We start from the raw sequence: 17895 nt of genomic DNA on the forward strand, positions 1-17895 counted from the left end.
CTCTATTCTTGCCTGGTGAAATTGAGCCAACCAAGAGGACCAGAAGGCGGGGTTTGCACTTTTCGAGCGTGTTTAACAGGTTCCAATAACACCAGAGAAGCTCAGTAATGTGTAGAAAAATATTTGAGTCCAAAACAATTACATATTGACCCAGGTCTGGTGCAGAGGTACCTTGCATTGGTGTAAATGGTAAATGGCATTTATATAGCACCTTTATCCAAAGCGCTGTACAATTGATGCTTCTCCATTCACCCATTCATACACACACTCACAGCGATTGGCTGCCATGCAAGGCCCCGACCAGCTCGTCAGGAGCATTTGGGGGTTAGGTGCCTTGCTCAGGGACACTTCGACACAGCCCGGGCGGGGGATCGAACCGGCAACCCTCCGCCTGCCAGACGACAGCTCTTACTGCCTGAGCCATGTCGCCAACACAAGTCTCTTGTGAAGCTTTGGAATTAAACCCTAATGAGACACTAAAGAGGCAACACAATCTATAAGAGTTTGCAGTTCAATATGTGTTCGCCGGAAAAAACAGGCAGCTCAACCGATGCAGAGATTTGTTTATTGTTTGAACACACAACGAAGCACAAATAAGCCATGTCCTCCCAGCGCCGACGTTTTAACTAAATAAACTTGCGTCTTCCTTCCACTGAAACTTGCGTCTGCCACCTGCTGCCCACTCTACCTCAGCCGCCCGCCCACCTTGCCCTTGCCGCGACCTTTGGCACTGGAGGGAAAAAAAAACATGGAGATCGAATCAGGGGTCTGTACCACAGAGCAGTGTGTTTAGCTGGATAACTGCACTGAGTAACGGCTCTTTTTCCTTCAGTCCATGTTTCGGGGAGGTTCTCCGTTTCACCCAGTGCAGTTATCCAGCTAACCGAGCAGTCCTGTTTCCCGATTGAGGCCTCAAATGTTGATATACAAGTCGAACTGACATGTATCTGCCTGACCAGCAGGTGTCACTGTAACACAACGTGCTAGCCTAAAGCAAAGTGACGTTGTTCCAGGTTTTTGCCAGTGGACTGTGTAGAACTAAACGCTTTACATTTCTTGTAGTGCTGTGGTTTTGCCCCCGTGTCAGGGTGACTAGCACTTTTTTAGCAAAATTTGAAAAGGCTTCTAAAATGCAGGCCACTTTGTTCAGTCTGTGTCTTATGTACACTTATAAAAATATATACTTATAAAAACCAGCAGGCAACTGGAGGCTTATTAGCGGCCCCGCCTGCAGTTTCAAGGGAAGACCAGCAGGTGGGGCTCTTTCGCAGAACCACTTACAATGTGGGCGTGGCAGTTCCTGAAGGCGGGAGAGAGGGAGGGCCCGGCGGGGAGCCCCGCCCCCATCTGACGTGTCACAGGGATGTGACGAGGCGGAAACACGACACACACACACAAGACCAGACTCTGGCGGAGCCACGCATGAAACTACGGGGGGTGAGGAGGAGGACCAGGCCGGGGGCTCATTCCAAACGCTGATTTCTCTCATCACTTCTCTTTTTCTTGCCTTGTTATCTTCTCTCAAGAGACACAAGCCTCTCATTTGCCCTTTGGGATTTCTTAATCCACCTTCTGTTCCTTCGTATTGATTTAGTTAAGTTTTGTAAAGCTTCGATTTTCTTATTTGTAATCATTTGTTAAAACACCTTTTCTTAAGTTTGTTTAGTTTTCGTGAGTTAAAATATATATAAGATGTTTATGTCCCCTAGTTTATGTTCAGCAATTGTGTTTGTTTCTATGTTAAAATGATTATTTGGAGTTAATGAGTGTGCTTTAAAAAGAAAAAGTTTTTAAACTATAAAGAAATTGTTAAAACCAATAAAACCAACTTTTTCTCTACTCCTAGCGCCACCCATAGGGAGAGGCTAGGAAAAGTGGCAAGAAATCAATGAAGATCAAAAAAACTTGAATCAGGCAAATGGAATGTCCTTGCCACTTCGAAAGTCAGTTCCAAGCCACGTCCGTTACAGACATGGCAGATGGGAAGAGGTGGATCCAGAGGTCGATCGTTTATACGTCAGGATTTCCGAAGAAAATACTTCCGCAAAGGATGCGCTGATGTTTTCTTGCTCAAAGGAAAGATTGGGAGTTCCTAACTTCTAACTATCTCTTAGAATGTCCTTAAAAACGGCCGACCTCAATTGATTTCTGGGTCAGGAGCGAGGAGAAATAAGCGATTGGAATTGGCCCGGGGAATAGGATGACCATGTCCGCCTCGCAAATGTGTCCCTGGAACATTATTCCTATTGAAGTTATTTCAGTTCTGAGGGAAATCTGATGCGTGACACAGTATAGAAGGACCTTGTGAAATAAATTATTCATGGAGCCGCAAAATAGCAAAATAGAAACTTTTTATGAAGATTTTAAAAAGGAAGTCCATCCAATATTGTTTTGAAATAATGATATCTTGTGTGAGAGCTGGAGTGTGTGTGAATTCTGGCCATTTCAAGTCCATTTCTGATTGGCAGCCCACTAAGCAGAAACACAGATGATTGGTTAAATCACTGTTGCCAAGAAGACCAACGCAACATCCTCCTGTCGTTGGCTGAATACCGACTTTGTTACTTTCAGGATAAAAAAAAAAACATCTCAAATGACCTTGACTTAATATCATAGTATTTATTTTACTTGGTTCTTTAAATATGATGCAGCTATTAAAATGAATAATTTATTAATGAAAAATATATGGTTGAGTGCACAGGGTCTTTAGTGAGCAGTCATGAACACTGCTCAGGTTTTTAAATGCTGAGGACCATGGTCATCCCAACTGTAGGGGGCACTGTTCTAGATGACGTGGGAGAGAGAGGCGCCACGTGGCGGCATCCTAATGCTTTTCCGCTGTTTCCCAGCCTGCCTATTGGAGCAGACCTGGTCACATGCCCTTAGCTCACTGGGGAGCAGGTCATGTGACATGAAAGGGCCAGGAAAGAGGTTCCGGGCCGCACGCATCCAGCAGGTATCCATGACAACAAGATCAGAGCTGTCCAATGAATGGTGCACAACACTAACCATTCACAAAGCCATTCCTGATTGGCTGAATAATGCAAGCAGACCAGTACTTACTTCTTAACTATGTTTGCACTAGTTCTGAGTTTGCACTGAAGTAAGTTTGTCCTGGTTCTTAGTTTGCACTTAAGTAAGTTTGCGCTGCTTCTAAGTTTGCACTTAACTGAAGCAGTAGAATAAAGGAAGCTCAGCTTACCTGGTTTCTTGGGTCTGAACCGGCAATTGATTTTAAGATGGAGGTCGGACAAAGGACAGAGAGCCCCTTCTGTAACTGCTGAAACTACATTGGAGGAAATGTCTTGTAGATACCTGCTGATGCGCCCTGATTGGCCCAGAGTCATGTGGGGCGGGCGCTTGGAGGGGCGAGGCTGCTCCGCACAGGGCCTTGCCTGCGTAACCGAGCAACCCCACCCGCTCCGAGCCGCCGGCCACTGAGCGCGCTCAGTCCGGGCCCTTTAACAGCGGGAGGATCCCGCCAGCGCGGCTCGGACACTTACCTCTGGTGGTCCTGGACCCGCGCCAGGAGCTGAGTGATCTGCAAAACGACAACACACACGGAGGCTTCCCTGAGCGACAGCGTTCTCAGCCAATCCCGTCTCGTCCCGGCGGGAGAGGGGGGGCGGGCCACGGTCCTAAACCAGTACCGGTCACCTGTTTCCCCCACCAACTCCCCCCCCCGGCTCTGAGAGTGGCCGCACAGCGACCGACCAAACCGACTGACCGACCGACCGACCAATCCCGCGCTTGCACAGCAGCGGGGCCACACCCCCAAGCCACACCCTTACTTACAACTTCTGTTGCTCAGTGATTCTGGTTTGGAGCACGTTCATCTGAAACCCAAGCCACAGTTTTAGACAGGCCTGTCCGACAGGCACCCGGGACACTGACTGGACGCTTTCAGAAGCCCTGGATGCTGATTGGTGCTGGGACCTACAGCATTGCTTTTACATATCTTTCACCGAGTCAAAGTCGCTACGTTCAAAACAGTCTGCACATACAGAAAAGTTTAAACTTGTAAGTATAGATTACACATTTCAGAACACTCCTGAAAGATCCAAGTACAATACCCAGAACAAGGAGAAAAGTTATGAACAAAAAAAGTCAAAATGAATCTCTTTTTACTGTGGTTTATAATTAATGCCAGTGTAGGTGTAAGACTTTTAACTAATGACAGTTGTCACTAAATTGCCTCAATTACCTGAACAGAAATGTAAAATAAGCTATTTTCTTTATTTCATATACTATTGGCTCATTGGGTGTTCATAATACATCTACTGTAGCCACGGCAACGGGCGGCGTTGTGCCGGGAACCGTGGCGACGGGCGGGAGTGGTACATACGTCGTATTTCTGTCTCTTCAGTTTTTCGCCCAGGTCAAACTTCTCCGCCTCCAGTTCCATCATCCACTGCCACAGCTCGCTGGCCTTCTCCCTGGTCACGTGACCAAATGAGCACGCTCAGTGGAAAGCTTCCTGTTCAGAACTTAAACGGTGTCCGAAAACGATCCAACTACTGCACCCTCGAGATACGTACTGCCTGCTAAACACAGATTTGCGGATTTTGAGTACACTGCATGAGAAAGTAGGTTGAATGTTCTCTAAATGTAGTGTACTTAAAATCCCTGGACGATTGCATATTTCCAGGGTTTTGCTGGGTGTACTTGGGAGCACATTATTTAGGAAGTAAGCCATACTTTTGAGAAGGTCCCACCTAGAGGAAGAGGTGGAGCCAGTTCTTAGGCCAGTGCCTTGGTCAGGGGTAATGGCAGGAATATACCTAATCTGACAAAGTTTTTCATAATAATAATAATAATAATAATAATAATATAATTCAATCAACATTCCTTCTTTTTTTTTTTTTTCAAGGATCTCAGGGAGTGTGGTTTTGTGTGCTTTTAACCCTTTCAGTCCCTTTCAGTCTCGACCTTATGCCTTTTCAACCAATCAAAACGACTGCTAGACTATCGTTTTGAGCGCCTGTTAAAACCCGACTAACCCCTTTGGGTTCACGTAGGCCTTGGGACTTAAAGGGTTAATGTGCGAATGCGTTCTGGGCCGAGTCCAAGCCCCGTCTTAAAAATAATAATGACACATAATAACAGTAATAATAGAGCCACAGATTATATCAGCTTGGTGGGGGGTGGGGGGGGGGGGGAGGGGGGTTGAAATGGTCGCGCTTGGCACCCCTCCTCATGGCCATGCCTCCGTGTTTATCGACATTGGTTACACCTTCCTCTCCCCCGGACAGCTGCAGGCTCGCATTTCGGACACTGACACACACGGACAACGACACCCGGCCGCTTAGGTTAAATATCTGGCTCTGTGAATAAGAGACAAGTTCCGAAAAATACCGGGCCCAAGAACTGTGGTTTTTGTGTACTGACGTGAATGAAACTGGTGGCTTGCCATTTTTTCTACCCAAGACACTGAGGAAGGATTGTTTCTGAATTGTTTGTTATTCTATTAAAGGTACAATAGGTAATTTTGGATTGTTTCTGAATTGTTTGTTATTCTATTAAAGGTACAATAGGTAATTTCGGACTTCTAACGGTTAAGACAGGAATAGCAGCAACAAACACGCTCAAACCACAACACTGTTTATCCCTCCCCCTTCTCTGTGAACGCGCTGATGTTGAAACGCCATTGGCTGTGGTAATTAAAACCAATTTTCAACCAATGAGCTTGAATTATTGTACAGCTATACAATGTTTTGGTACAGAGTGTCGGGCCGTCAACTGTATATTTTGAAACCCGAATTGAAGGACTATGAACACAGGCAGAGGGTGAGTCAACATGTCAGTGAGTCTTTTTCAATGATAGGAAGGGTTTATAACAATGTTTTAACACAAAAATCTCACCTATTTGACCATTAAAGGTTGCTTTGCAAGATAGTGTGCGGGAGTTCAATTGTTTGAATTTTATTTTTCACAGAGCACCCGTTACCTATGGCAGGTGTGCAAACCTCATGCCCTTCCCAAGCCGTGAGTGACAGTGCAGGAGGAAGCAACAAACACCTTCAAAACACAACACTGTTTATCCCTCCCCATTCTCTGTAAACACGCTGACGTTGAAACGCCATTCGCTGTGGTAATTAAAACCAATTTTCAACCATTGAGCTTGAAATAATGTACAGCTACACAATGGTGTGCAAACCTCATGCCCTTCCCAAGCCGTGGGTAAAAGTGCAGGAGGAAGCCGAGGGGAATTTAGAAATGCGCGCCACCTACTTCAGCTTGTCCTCGCTGAGGTGATCGATGGCCAGAGGCTTCCGTCTATCAGCCAGGATCTTCTTCTTCTTCTCCCTCTCCGTCTGCTTCTTGGCTCCCTTCCGACCCTCGCCCTGTCGGCCCCGGAAACGGTTACCGAGCGCGAACGCGACGGCAACCGCCGACGAAGCAACCGACGAATCCCGAGTCGGGATTTCACCGAGATTCTCGCGGCCGGTTTCACAGACGCGGATTAAAAGCCTAGTCCCGGAATGCGTTTTTGATTTCGGAGATTCTCAAATCAAATTCAACTTTATTTCACCATATACTGTACATTTAAATGCCTTAGGAATTTGCTGAGGTGTGTTGGTCAGAGCGTGACAGTGAAACAAAGTGGTTCAACAGTCGTAAAAAAGACAACATTACAAGAGTTAAGAAAAAAATTAACAGTGCAAATAACTTTCAGTAGTTAGAAATAACGTTCTGGATTCTCCGTCCAAAATTCAATTTAGTCCAGGATTACTTTAATCTGTGTCTGTGAAACTGACCCCTAAATTCAGAAATATGATAAACAAAGTGAACTAGAATAGATTTTTCAGGGTTAGTTCTGTCAGCGGGACCAGGGTGGAAATAGCTTGTTAGATTCCATACTGATATCAGTTGACAATCCGTGGAGTAGCCTGCCAGGTCACGTAGAGAAGACATACTCAGCTAACAACAAAATGTTCTCACAATTACGCCACCACGTAGTGGCAATGTTATAACATTGAGAAAACATTCCAGTAACATTGTGAGGACATTTTGTGTTGGAGCCTCCACAGGGTGGTCAAGTTATACCTGGGTCAAATATGTACATTACATTACTGTTACTTCGCTGATGCTTTTATCCAAAGCGACTTGCAGTCGATTAGACTAAGCAGGAGACAATCCCCCCAGGAGCAATGTGGGGTTAAGGGCCTTGCTCAAGGGTCCAACAGCTGCACTGATCTTATTGTGGCTACACCGGGGATCGAACCACTAATCTTTCAGGTGCCAGGACAGCCCCTTCGGCACTATGTAATGTAATGTAAACAGTGAGGTTAGATTGGCAGAATGGTCTGTTCTCATTGCATACTATTTTGGTCTAAAGCTCAGTGTCCACCAAACAGCCAAGACGAGATGAGAGAAATCCCGGAATGTCCGTGTTTAAATCTCAAAACGTCTGCCAGTATGGACTAGGCAGTCCACACCAAAGCACAGAGTAAACAAATGAAAGACCGTTTCCATAACGACCCGAGTTAACTCGCGTGAAATCATTAATTGTCCTAAAACTCCGGGCTTAAGACTTGACATGGTCAGTTTCCAAAATGGCAGCCACGGATAGCCAACGTTCCAAAACTGGACAGTTCACACCGATAAAACTCTCTTCTAAAGACGTTCTAAAACGGTCTTGTCATATTTTGTATCAGCAGTTTGGCGGAGACTGGGCTTTAGACAGTCGGTCTGATTGGTGGAGGACCAGGTACGACCTCTGACCTTCTGCTGGATGCCGGCGTACTGCTGGGTCATGTTGGTCAGGGCCTTCTTCTTCTTGGCGTCTTCATCGTGCTTCTTACGATGCTCCTCTTGTTCCTTCCTCTCCTTCTCCTCCTGCCGGAGAGAAAACTACATTACCCACGTCTCTGTGTGCAACGGCTGCATTTCCAGATGGCCAGAGTCGGGCGATGTGCTCTTTGGATTCAATCAAAATGTGTCCGTAACTTTGACTCAATAGCAGAATTAGAGAAATGTGGGCTATTCAGTTCCAGGTAAGGTCCTCTTTGGTGACTATGGGAGGAAACTGGAGTACCTGTTGAAAACCCACACAGACACAGGTCCTGGACAGGATTCAAACCTGGGACCCTTCTTGCTGTGAGGCGAGAGTGCTACCCACTGCAAAATCCAAAGGGATTTCGAAAATCATAGGAGGCAAAGTGCACTGCTGTCTATAGTTTCAAACCATCTCAGTCAGGGCTTTCCCCAAACTCAGTTGTGTTTCGAAAGTTGTCAGAAGGTATCACCCAAAGAATGATCACGTTACTGGGTGCATTCAAAGGCTGTTAACAGAGTATCAGTACTCCCACAACTGCAGTGAAGACTGTGTGCTAGAAACCCAAGGGATCTTTTCTTCATAACATTTGAGTCCTTCCGTTTTTTCTTTACAGCCATTTTTTTTGTCTTCACAAACAAATTCTGGAGAGTTAATTCTGGGCAAATGAACAAATTTCTTCTCATCACAAGTCAGTGTTAAGGACGTACAGTGATTGAATCCAGGCTTTTTGTCGAACATCAAATTGGCCACAAAGCACTTCCTGTGTGCTGTAGTTACACTTCCTGTGTCGGGGCAAGAGGTCTGACGTACCGCCAGCCGGGTCTGCCTCTCTTTCTCCCGCTCCGACCGGATCCTCTGCTGCTCCGCCCTCTCTGCCCTCCGCTTCTCCTGCGGGACACCACACGGTCCGTCACGCTCCTACCCACAATGCACCGCTCTCCCGCGGGCCCTCGCTTGCGAGGGGGGGGACTTACGATCCTGCTGACGAGAGCCAGCAGCTCCTCCTCGTCCCTCTTCCTCTGGATGAAGTGGGCCTCGATCAGGGACTGGAGCTCCTGGAGGTCCTTCTCCTGCCTCTTCCTGTGGATGTCCTGGGAACAGAGAGCATCGTACACACGTCCCCATAAAGCTCACACACAGAGAGTATCATACACACTTCCACATAAAACTCAGAGAGAGCATTGTACACATGTCCCCATAAAACTCAGAGAGTATCATACACACGTCCACATCAAACTCAGAGAGAGCATCATACATACGTCCCCATAAAGCTCACACACAGAGAGCATCATACACACGTCCCCCGTAAAACTCAGATAACTGACATAAAAGACCCTTCACCAACATTGCCAAGAAACCCATACAATACATAGGAGAGTCCCTCAAACAAGTCTTTCTAAGACACAGATATCATACATCGTACAGATCCTGTGTGTGTGCATGTACCCAGAAGCAGCAACGAAGATTTGGTGGAATAAATGTGTTCGTACTCACATCAAAGTCCACTTTATCTCCTTCTGGGATTTTTGGTGGGGCGATATTTGGCATAAACATCCTGTAAAAATTAAAATGCAACAATTACAGTATACTCTCAGAACACCTGTCCTGTTTAAATTACTTTTCAATGCATTTCACAAACTTGCATATAATTAATTATTCATCCTACGTCAGTGGAATAATTCCAACAGAAATGGCTGAAATTATTCAAGCGTAACTTCAACCATTTATAATCACAAAATTAAATTCAAACTGCCATTTCCCACACACATTTGTTTGCGATGAATTGAGAAACAAAAACAAACTTACTTCGGTCTTGGTCTGGATTCATCTGTCAGGAAATGGAAACAGGAGTTTAATCAGTTTTGTCCCAACTTTATATTTGAATGTGGTCAATACTGGACTTCAACGTAAACTTACCTTCAGTATGTTCTGCAAGTCAACAGGATGGAAATGGACATCAGAGGAATTCAATGAAAGCAGAAATAAATGAATTAAAATCTTTTAGTATTAATAATATTACAATCCACTTGTGGTTTCTCCATCAACAGGAGCTACCATTGCAGGAATGAAAAATAAACATTAAGAAAAACAAAATATGATATTGCTTCAAATAGCAATATAATTTTATTTCTCATGCTGGCAAGAAAGCAATAATTTTACTTCTTGTGTGCAATAACCAGACCTAGGTCAAAGACTTTTCTGTACTTGATTGATCTTGCCTGGTGCAACTGAGCCAACCGAAAGGACCAGAAGGGCGGGGTTTGTAGTTTAAGACTATTTCATAGGTTCCAACACACCAGACAAGCTCAGTAAAGCGTAGAAAAGTATTTGAATCGAAAACAATGATACATATTTGACCAAGGTCTGGTAAACAGTGATATTCCGGTCGAGCGTGCACATCCGAGGGCTTTCATACGGGTGTAAAATTGCTTCGGTTTGAGTAGTATTCCAGGCAATTATCAGAAAGCTGGTAGTAGCAGCACAGAGTGAAAATATGCAGTCAGCCCAATGCAGTCAGACGGCTAGCTGCCCCTTTAGCACGGAGAAAATGAGATTGCACAGAACAGCCTGTGCTCAGATTGAGAAAGTGATTCTCAGTGGGCCTGCGACTGGCCAGAGCATCTGATAAAACTCGTCTAGACAGAGCGGTGTTTCAGAGGTGGACTGATCTAAAATGGCCGTCTTCTCTGGATCTGTTGCGCTGACTCGACTGAAGTTAAGAAGTGAAGAAAAGTGGGGGCGGGGCCAGGGCTGAGTGGGAGTGGCCAGAGAAAAGGAAGGGCAGGCCGTATCAATCAAATACCTATTTATTCACACGTTTATACCAAGCTATTGTTTGATCATTTCTGAACATGTCAACTGAAACAAGAGTCAGAGGTCATACGGGATGTGCCTTGATTAATTCCAATCCATATTGACCAGGGCCACAGATAGGGGCAGGGGGATAACTGGACACTTTGTCCTGGGCCAGGCCCAAGGGAGGTCCAGGATATGGGGTGTCACTATTTTTAATCTGTTCCAAAATATTGTTGGGGTGGCGCCCGATATATTTTGTCCCGGGCCTGGGAATTCATGACACTGGCCTTGACACCCATCTGATAAGGATGTTTAAAACAAAACAGATGAGCATGTTAATCAGTCCAATGAGAACTGCAACCGGCCTTGAATGCAGTATATGGAGAAAGCCAAAGCCCAGACCTCAGTTAGACAGTAAAATGGTAGAGAAGACCACGGCATAAACCTCAGTTTGACAGTAAAATGGTAGAGAAGGCCAGTGCCTAAACCTCAGTTTGACAGTAAAATTGTAGAGAAGGCCCAGAGCTCAAACCTCAGTTTGACAGTAAAATGGTAGAGAAGACCAGAGCTCAAACCTCAGTTTGACAGTAAAATGGTAGAGAAGACCAAACCTCAGTTTGACAGTAAAATGGTAGAGAAGACCAGTGCCTAAACCTCAGTTTGACAGTAAAATGGTAGAGAAGCAAAGCGATGAGAATTACCTTTGACTTCAGGCACTGCGCGTGAGAGAGAGTCAGCGGTGTGAGGCAAGAGACAGCGAGAGAGTTATTGTACCAAGCGAGTTTCCCCAAGCTAAGACTCTACAACACCAGGGACAACAAACTAGGAGTAAGAATGCGGAGATGTCACCCACTTGGAGATATGAAAGTGGAGCTCCACCAATCAGGGTGGATGTCATTGCGTTACAGTTATTTAGTTGACACTGTTATCCAAAGTGACTTGCGGTTGATTTGACCGGAAAATATTTGGGGTAAAGGGCCTTGCTCAAGCCCCCAACATCTCCTTCCATTTTATTATCCCTGTGTAACACCAGGAATCCTCTGGTCTTACAAAAAGCAATTGGTTTTCCCACCTGCCACTGTTATGCTGCTGCTCAGAAAATGGCATGATACCTTTTCAAACCAATAGTACTGCTATTATTATTATTACTTTTATACTTTGGGGTCAGACAAACGTGTTTCTATGAGCAGCTGCAAACACAGTGACAGTCTAAGATGGCACACAATAGCATTTCAGCTCATCAAGACAATGGACATGCAAATAAAAATTATATTAGTTTTGCCCAAACGTAAAAAAACAAAACAAAGCAACAGACGTGCACGTTCCCACTCCACGCGAACAGGCATCAGAGGACGTGCATCAAAGTGTAGAAATACGTCAACGATTATGTACAGGTACAAAGCAAACCGTGTGGAATTACTAAGAAATGATCCGTCGCATTGAAAAACTCTGGCATTGACAGCAGTACTTTGATTGGTAACATGACACCTTTAACATTAAACTGATAATATGTCACATTTATTTTTACCATACAGATTTTAATCCATCGTAGACTGAGTTTAATCCATCATGTCAGTTATGATCACTTTATAGTTAATAATGCATCGAGGAATGTTTCATAATGTACTGAACAGGCAGCAGCAGGCCTCTGTAAGTAATGGCATCTGGTGCCATCTAACGCTCATGTGCATGAACAGCACTGTAACAAAAACCAAGGATGCGGTCAATCTGCTTTCACTGAAATGATGTTTTCCGTTATAAATCCACCCCTAACCATTCATCCTCCTTGAAAATGAAATCCACATAAAGACAGAGGTTATTCTCCACATAAAAAAAATGAAATGATTGAGTAAATGTATTCAACATAAAGTGATATAAAGTCCAATGCCATGCAGATTCCAACCCTGAAGGTGAATTCACCCAAAGATTTACCTTCCTCCTCAGCTGGGGGTTCTAACATGAATGTGGGATGAATTAGTACATGTTTATATTATATTATATTATATTATATTATATTAATCTCATTTATGATCTGATAATAAACTGCAATAAAGTTTTACCTTCATCTGCCGGGGGCTCCTCTATATGAACAAATTATGAAACAAATTAATGAATGAGGCAGCCTACAGCTTTAAGTGAAAGCTTCAAGTTTTTAAATCTGGAAATGAGAACTGTATTTATGTGTGCGGATTATAAGTGATTAAAATGTTTACATTACGTTGAACTATGTTGCAGTATATTACTACCACTGTATTTACGATACATTACACTACACTATATTACACTGCAGTAGGTCAGACTACACTAAATCACATTACACTACACTAGATTACACTACATTACATTACCATGAGATCACACTCACTACATTACACTACACTAGATTACATTACCATGAGATCACACTCACTACATTACACGACACTACACTACATTACACACATTTATTCAAACTTTACCTGAATCCTCCACTAGGCCGTCCTCTAAGCAAACGAGAGAGAGAGAGAGAGAGAGAGAGAGAGAGAGAGAGAGAGAGCAGGTAAAATACAGCAGTTTTTTTCACGCGAAAATGAAATGTTGCGTACATCTTTATTATTTTTTTATCAATATTCATTTTTTTATTACATTTTCTTGAACACATTCCAAACAATACAACAGAAAATCCCTCAACCCATCCAAATCCCTCCCTCCCCTCCCAAACCCACATCAATCAACAAAAAATAAATAAACAATATATATATTTTAATTATTTATTAATAATAATAATAATAATAATAATAAAATTAAAAATTGAAAGGGGCGAGGGGGGACCACACTCAATGGGATATGTATTAGGGGGGGGGTTCTCAGCCATTGGGGGCAGAATCAATGAGCAGCATCCGGGCGTTTTTCCAGTTTCATAAAATAAAGGGTATCTTTGACCCACTGTGAATGGGATGGGGGACGGGGCCCCTTCCGATCGCACATGTTTAAAAGACGTTGACAAACGTTCAGAGCTCGCACAGGCTTACCTTCAGGAGCCTGCTCAGCGGGGGCTTCTGCTGTACGAATAGAATATGAGAACGAACAGTTAGAAGGCCGCCTCTAGCCCAGAGGTCACCAACCCTGGTCCTGGAGAGCTACTGGGTCTGCTGGTTTTTGTTTTCACCTTAAAATCAGCGCCCTGCCGAGTACCAGGTAACCAGGTGAGGTGAGTTAGCTGTGCAATCATCTGCTCTAATTGATCAATTAAGTGCAGAGTAACAGCGAAAACCAGCAGACCCTGTAGCTCTCCAGGACCAGGGTTGGTGACCTCTGCTCTAGTCATACGATAGATTAAAGATGAAATATGTATAAGAAAATATGTAATATAAATCTACATTACATTACACCACATTATCTATGTGATCAGGCTAGGACTCAGAACTGGACTTTCCTCTTTGGTCCTGAACGTTCTTGTCCCAGCGTTCGATCTGCACTGTACGTTGCTCTGGATAAGAGCATCCGCTAAATGCCTGTAGTGTAATGTAATGTATTGTTGTATAAATATAAATGAAATATAAGCAGAGCTTTACCTTCGTCCTCAACAGGGGCCTCCTCTGAGATGCGGACATGAGAATAACAGGTTAGCCGTTAGCAATGAACAACCGTCAAAATAATATCTTTAAGTAACAGCTTTGAATGTAAAGAGAGTGCAGCACAAACATCCCACATTTCACACCAAGTCAGATCGAGAGTTTTACCTGCATCCTCTGCAGGAGTCTCATCTAATGAGTGAATATAAAAGTAATTAGCAAAAATAGCAATTCGGGATAGCCATCTTCTATTTGAGAATGAGCAGTAGAAAATGTTTTTTTCCTTCTTGTTTATTTAGTACAGTAAACGCATAAAATATGTAAATATGTGCTGTCACCATTTGTGTGTATACAGTACACGTAGGTACAGTGTAATATATTATGTGTTATATGTTTGAAACGTTATATAATGGCACGCAGCATGCAAATTACAACCTCCACACTGTCACACATCCACCCACAACGTTACCTTCTTCTGCAGGGGCAGACTCTGGCTCTGGCATGTGAACAGGAGATTAATTGGTTAACGGGTATAGCCAATCCTGGCCTGTGAATACAGACTATACTTCACACACCTGGTTCTGTACGTGATGTAATGCAAGCGCACACAGGTTCGTACCCTTACCTTCCTCCTCTACAGGGGCTTCATCTACGGGAACACAAGGAGAGTCGGTCAGTGCACGTATATGCAGCCATCGGGAAAAAATATTACATTTAGATCCGAAAAATTATCATAAAATGCTCTGACCACCTTCATTTTATATACACATCTAATACAAACACATACATAAACCCCCCCCCCCCCCCGTTACCTAACCACACGCTAGGGCTGCACGATATGAGGAAAATATGTGATATGCGATAACGTTGTTGAACATTGCAATGACTTGATAAATAAACAAATATTGAAGTGCGCACAGTTCTTATGTCTTTCTGCTTTAGGCACACTGACATAGACCCACTAATGTATTGTGGAGCGGTCTGTAGCGTAGTGGTTAAGGTAAATGACTGGGACACGTAAGGTCAGTGGTTCTAACCCCGGTGTAGCCACAATAAGATCCGCACAGCCGTTGGGCCTGTAAGGGTCATTTTCTTAATTGATTCTTGTGTGTTAACATATAGACAATCACGTGATTTATCCTCATCACTATTAGACCACTTTCTGAATTAAGTGCTTACTATGAATCTTTCTCTGTCTCTCTCCCAGCAGACAGACAGCCTTTGACCTTAATGTCTCTGCTTCTCAGCGAGCACATTCTGGTCTCACAGCAAGGTCAACAAGGGGTATTCAGAAGACAAAATCCTGAAAAATGTTTGTTTCTTTTGTTTTGGTAAAGCCCCCCCCCATGTGTATAAGAGTCTTACTGTGTCTGATGCAAATCAGAAAGCCAGTAAGCTTTCTCACTTTCTGTCATTTCTTTGCAAATAAATACGAAAGTTAAACTCAAGTATAGCTATCGTTGTTTTAACTGGGATCTGTTTCATCAAACGATGCTCACCTGTGAAATGTTAAAAAGGGCATTTTCCCCGAACAGGCCCTTGAGCAAGGCCCTTAGCCCTGCATTGCTCCAGGGGAGGATTGTGTCCCCCGCTTAGTCTAATCAACTGTACGTCGCTCTGGATAAGAGCGTCTGCCAAATGCCAATAATGTAATATAATGCCCACAGAATAAAAAAACTTAAGGAATAAATGCATTATTTCCAGCATGCTTTCTTTGAACAAATTGCCCACGAACAGCCAATCAGTTTAACAGAACATCAATTTAAATCAGTGCTATTCATCGCAGATCCTGCACTCTTTTGCAATGTGCTTATCTCGCATGTTAATATCTTGATGATGAATATACAATATATCGTGCAGCCCTAACACACACACATACACACACACCCCAATACACACACACACATACATTAACACCCCCCCCCCCCCCCCCCCCCCCATTACGCACACACAGCACCACCCACTGTATAAATAAAAAGTTTCGAAATGTATGTTTGGTTATCTCTGTTGTCACTGTATAAATAGCACTGTATCTTATACCATTGGAAAGCCTGTCCATTTCCCTTTACAGTGATATCCAATTTGTAAGGATTGTGCATTTGTGGAATGAGCAGCACAGCTGATTATGTGCGTGCCAAATTTCCCTGCCAATGTCAAATGGTGTATTCTCCCGTTGGTATTGACTCTATTGTTCTGAGGTGTTCGGGGGATTGGACGCATTTTGAACGGCACCGCGGGGCCATGCTGGTGACAAACGGGAGGTGCCGGGCTGTTGTGGCTGCGTATGGTTCTTCCACCCGCTACTGAGGCTCCTGACTGTTTGTTCAATGAATAAAGTGTAAAATAACCAATATGTCCTGTTTGTTCCTTGTTACTGATAGAGAGTTCAATCATCCAATCCCCCAAACCCTACCCACATAATCAGCTGTGCTGCTCATGAGCACGATCAAATGCACAATCCTTACAAATGGGATATCATTGTAAAGGTAAACAAACAGGCTTTGCAATTATATAACATGCTAATAAAACAGTGACAACAGATATTTGATCGACCAACAGAAATGTAAAAACTTTTTTTGAGGAGTTTATATCCACACACACACACACACACACACACACCCTTATACTCACCTTCCATTGCCGGAGCCACCTCCACCTCTGCCGTGTAAACAGGACATGAGTCAGTGAAACCGCCATTAGTTTCACTTCCACGCTATGCACTGACAACGCTACCGCACACCACCAGCTCGTGCCTTTCGCCTTTTAACCGTCACACTTTACAGTACGAGTACGTGCAGCTCACAGACCGTCACACAACGCCATGCACGGTACCTTCTACGTCCGCCGGCGCAGCCTCTAGCGAGTGGACAGGAGATGCGTTAGTGAATGAACGTAGCCCGAGCGAAAGACCAGCAATACGATCCTAATGACTAGCGTAAATGGGCTTAATGACTAGCGCGATGAGCTTAATTACAAGCGCGATGATCGGAGCGGAAACCGTGCCGGCGTTCTTACCTTCCTCTCTTTCGTCACGAATGTGCACATCGGGGAGAAGAGACAGAGAAGTCAGATGAAGTCATTGGTGTGTACAAGTATGAACTCATGCCATTGTGTGCAGTCCAGCAAGCAGATATTATATTTACATAATATATGTACAGTATATGTAAATATTGTAATTTAACACTTCCTATCAATGGTCCCTCATAGGCAATTTCACAAGCGATACATAGGGGTTCATAAAGGTTTATTTCCACAGCCTTAAGGCATGTTTTGTCGGCACTGATGACATCACAGTGATGTCAGGAGTACGAGGAGAGAAAGGTACTCACTGGACTTGCTCCTCAACCTCGTCCACCACCTCCTCTGAGTCAGCCATGTCTGTGAGCGGAGTGCTGTTGTGAGTAACACACACACACTCATAAATACGCACACGCACACACTCTCTCTGTCTCTCTGACATGCATACAGAAACACACACACACATCCACACACACACACTCATAAATACTCACACAAACACACACACAAATTCTCTCTCTCTCTCTCTCTCTCTCTCTCTCTCTCTCTCTCTCTCTCTCTCACATACACACACATCCGCACACAGAAAAACACTCACAAAACAAACAAACACACACCACTTCCTCCCCCAATTCTTGCATTAATTTATGGTTTCACCTTTGTAATACAATCAAAAGCACTCGTCGAATATTATTCAGCTGATCAATGTAATTACAATGTTCTCAATTGATCATTCTAATGCTGATG

General features: G+C 44.0%; 1 protein-coding gene across 4 annotated transcripts; it reads right to left on the reverse strand.

Moving 5' to 3' along the window:
* Positions 1-546: 546 nt before the first annotated feature.
* Positions 547-17521, reverse strand: LOC133119164 (troponin T, cardiac muscle isoforms-like). 4 transcript variants are annotated; one of them, XM_061229619.1, is made up of 17 exons: positions 16963-17107; positions 16762-16788; positions 14756-14779; positions 14299-14322; positions 14131-14154; positions 13588-13617; positions 13036-13059; positions 9698-9709; positions 9587-9608; positions 9275-9335; positions 8755-8871; positions 8591-8668; positions 7726-7839; positions 6232-6344; positions 4346-4436; positions 3796-3836; positions 547-730 (listed from the first exon to the last, which is right to left on the reverse strand). In XM_061229619.1, exons 2-17 carry the CDS (start codon positions 16766-16768, stop codon positions 685-687), a joined length of 828 nt encoding a protein of 275 aa, XP_061085603.1. In that variant the 5' UTR covers positions 16769-16788; positions 16963-17107; the 3' UTR covers positions 547-684. The 4 variants fall into 4 exon arrangements, with proteins under 4 accessions (XP_061085603.1, XP_061085602.1, XP_061085604.1 ...); XM_061229618.1 differs by lacking the exon at positions 3796-3836 and adding an exon at positions 3504-3541 and having other exon boundaries at positions 14600-14779; positions 16762-17099; XM_061229620.1 differs by lacking the exons at positions 9698-9709; positions 13036-13059; positions 13588-13617; ... (2 more) ...; positions 16762-16788; positions 16963-17107 and adding exons at positions 17146-17153; positions 17460-17521 and having other exon boundaries at positions 14750-14773.
* Positions 17522-17895: the final 374 nt, after the last annotated feature.

This window comes from Conger conger, chromosome 19 (assembly GCF_963514075.1).
Source record: "Conger conger chromosome 19, fConCon1.1, whole genome shotgun sequence".
NCBI classification, from domain to species: domain Eukaryota; kingdom Metazoa; phylum Chordata; class Actinopteri; order Anguilliformes; family Congridae; genus Conger; species Conger conger.

What these genes read in the sequence shown, in the direction of transcription:
- LOC133119164 (XM_061229619.1), bottom strand. An exon ending in GGCCCCTGTTGAGGACGAAG is followed by an intron (nt 13,618 to 14,130) that starts GTAAAGCTCTGC and finishes CTATTCGTACAG; the next exon opens with CAGAAGCCCCCGCTGAGCAG. An exon ending in GAATCCAGACCAAGACCGAA is followed by an intron (nt 9,336 to 9,586) that starts GTAAGTTTGTTT and finishes TAATTTTTACAG; the next exon opens with GATGTTTATGCCAAATATCG.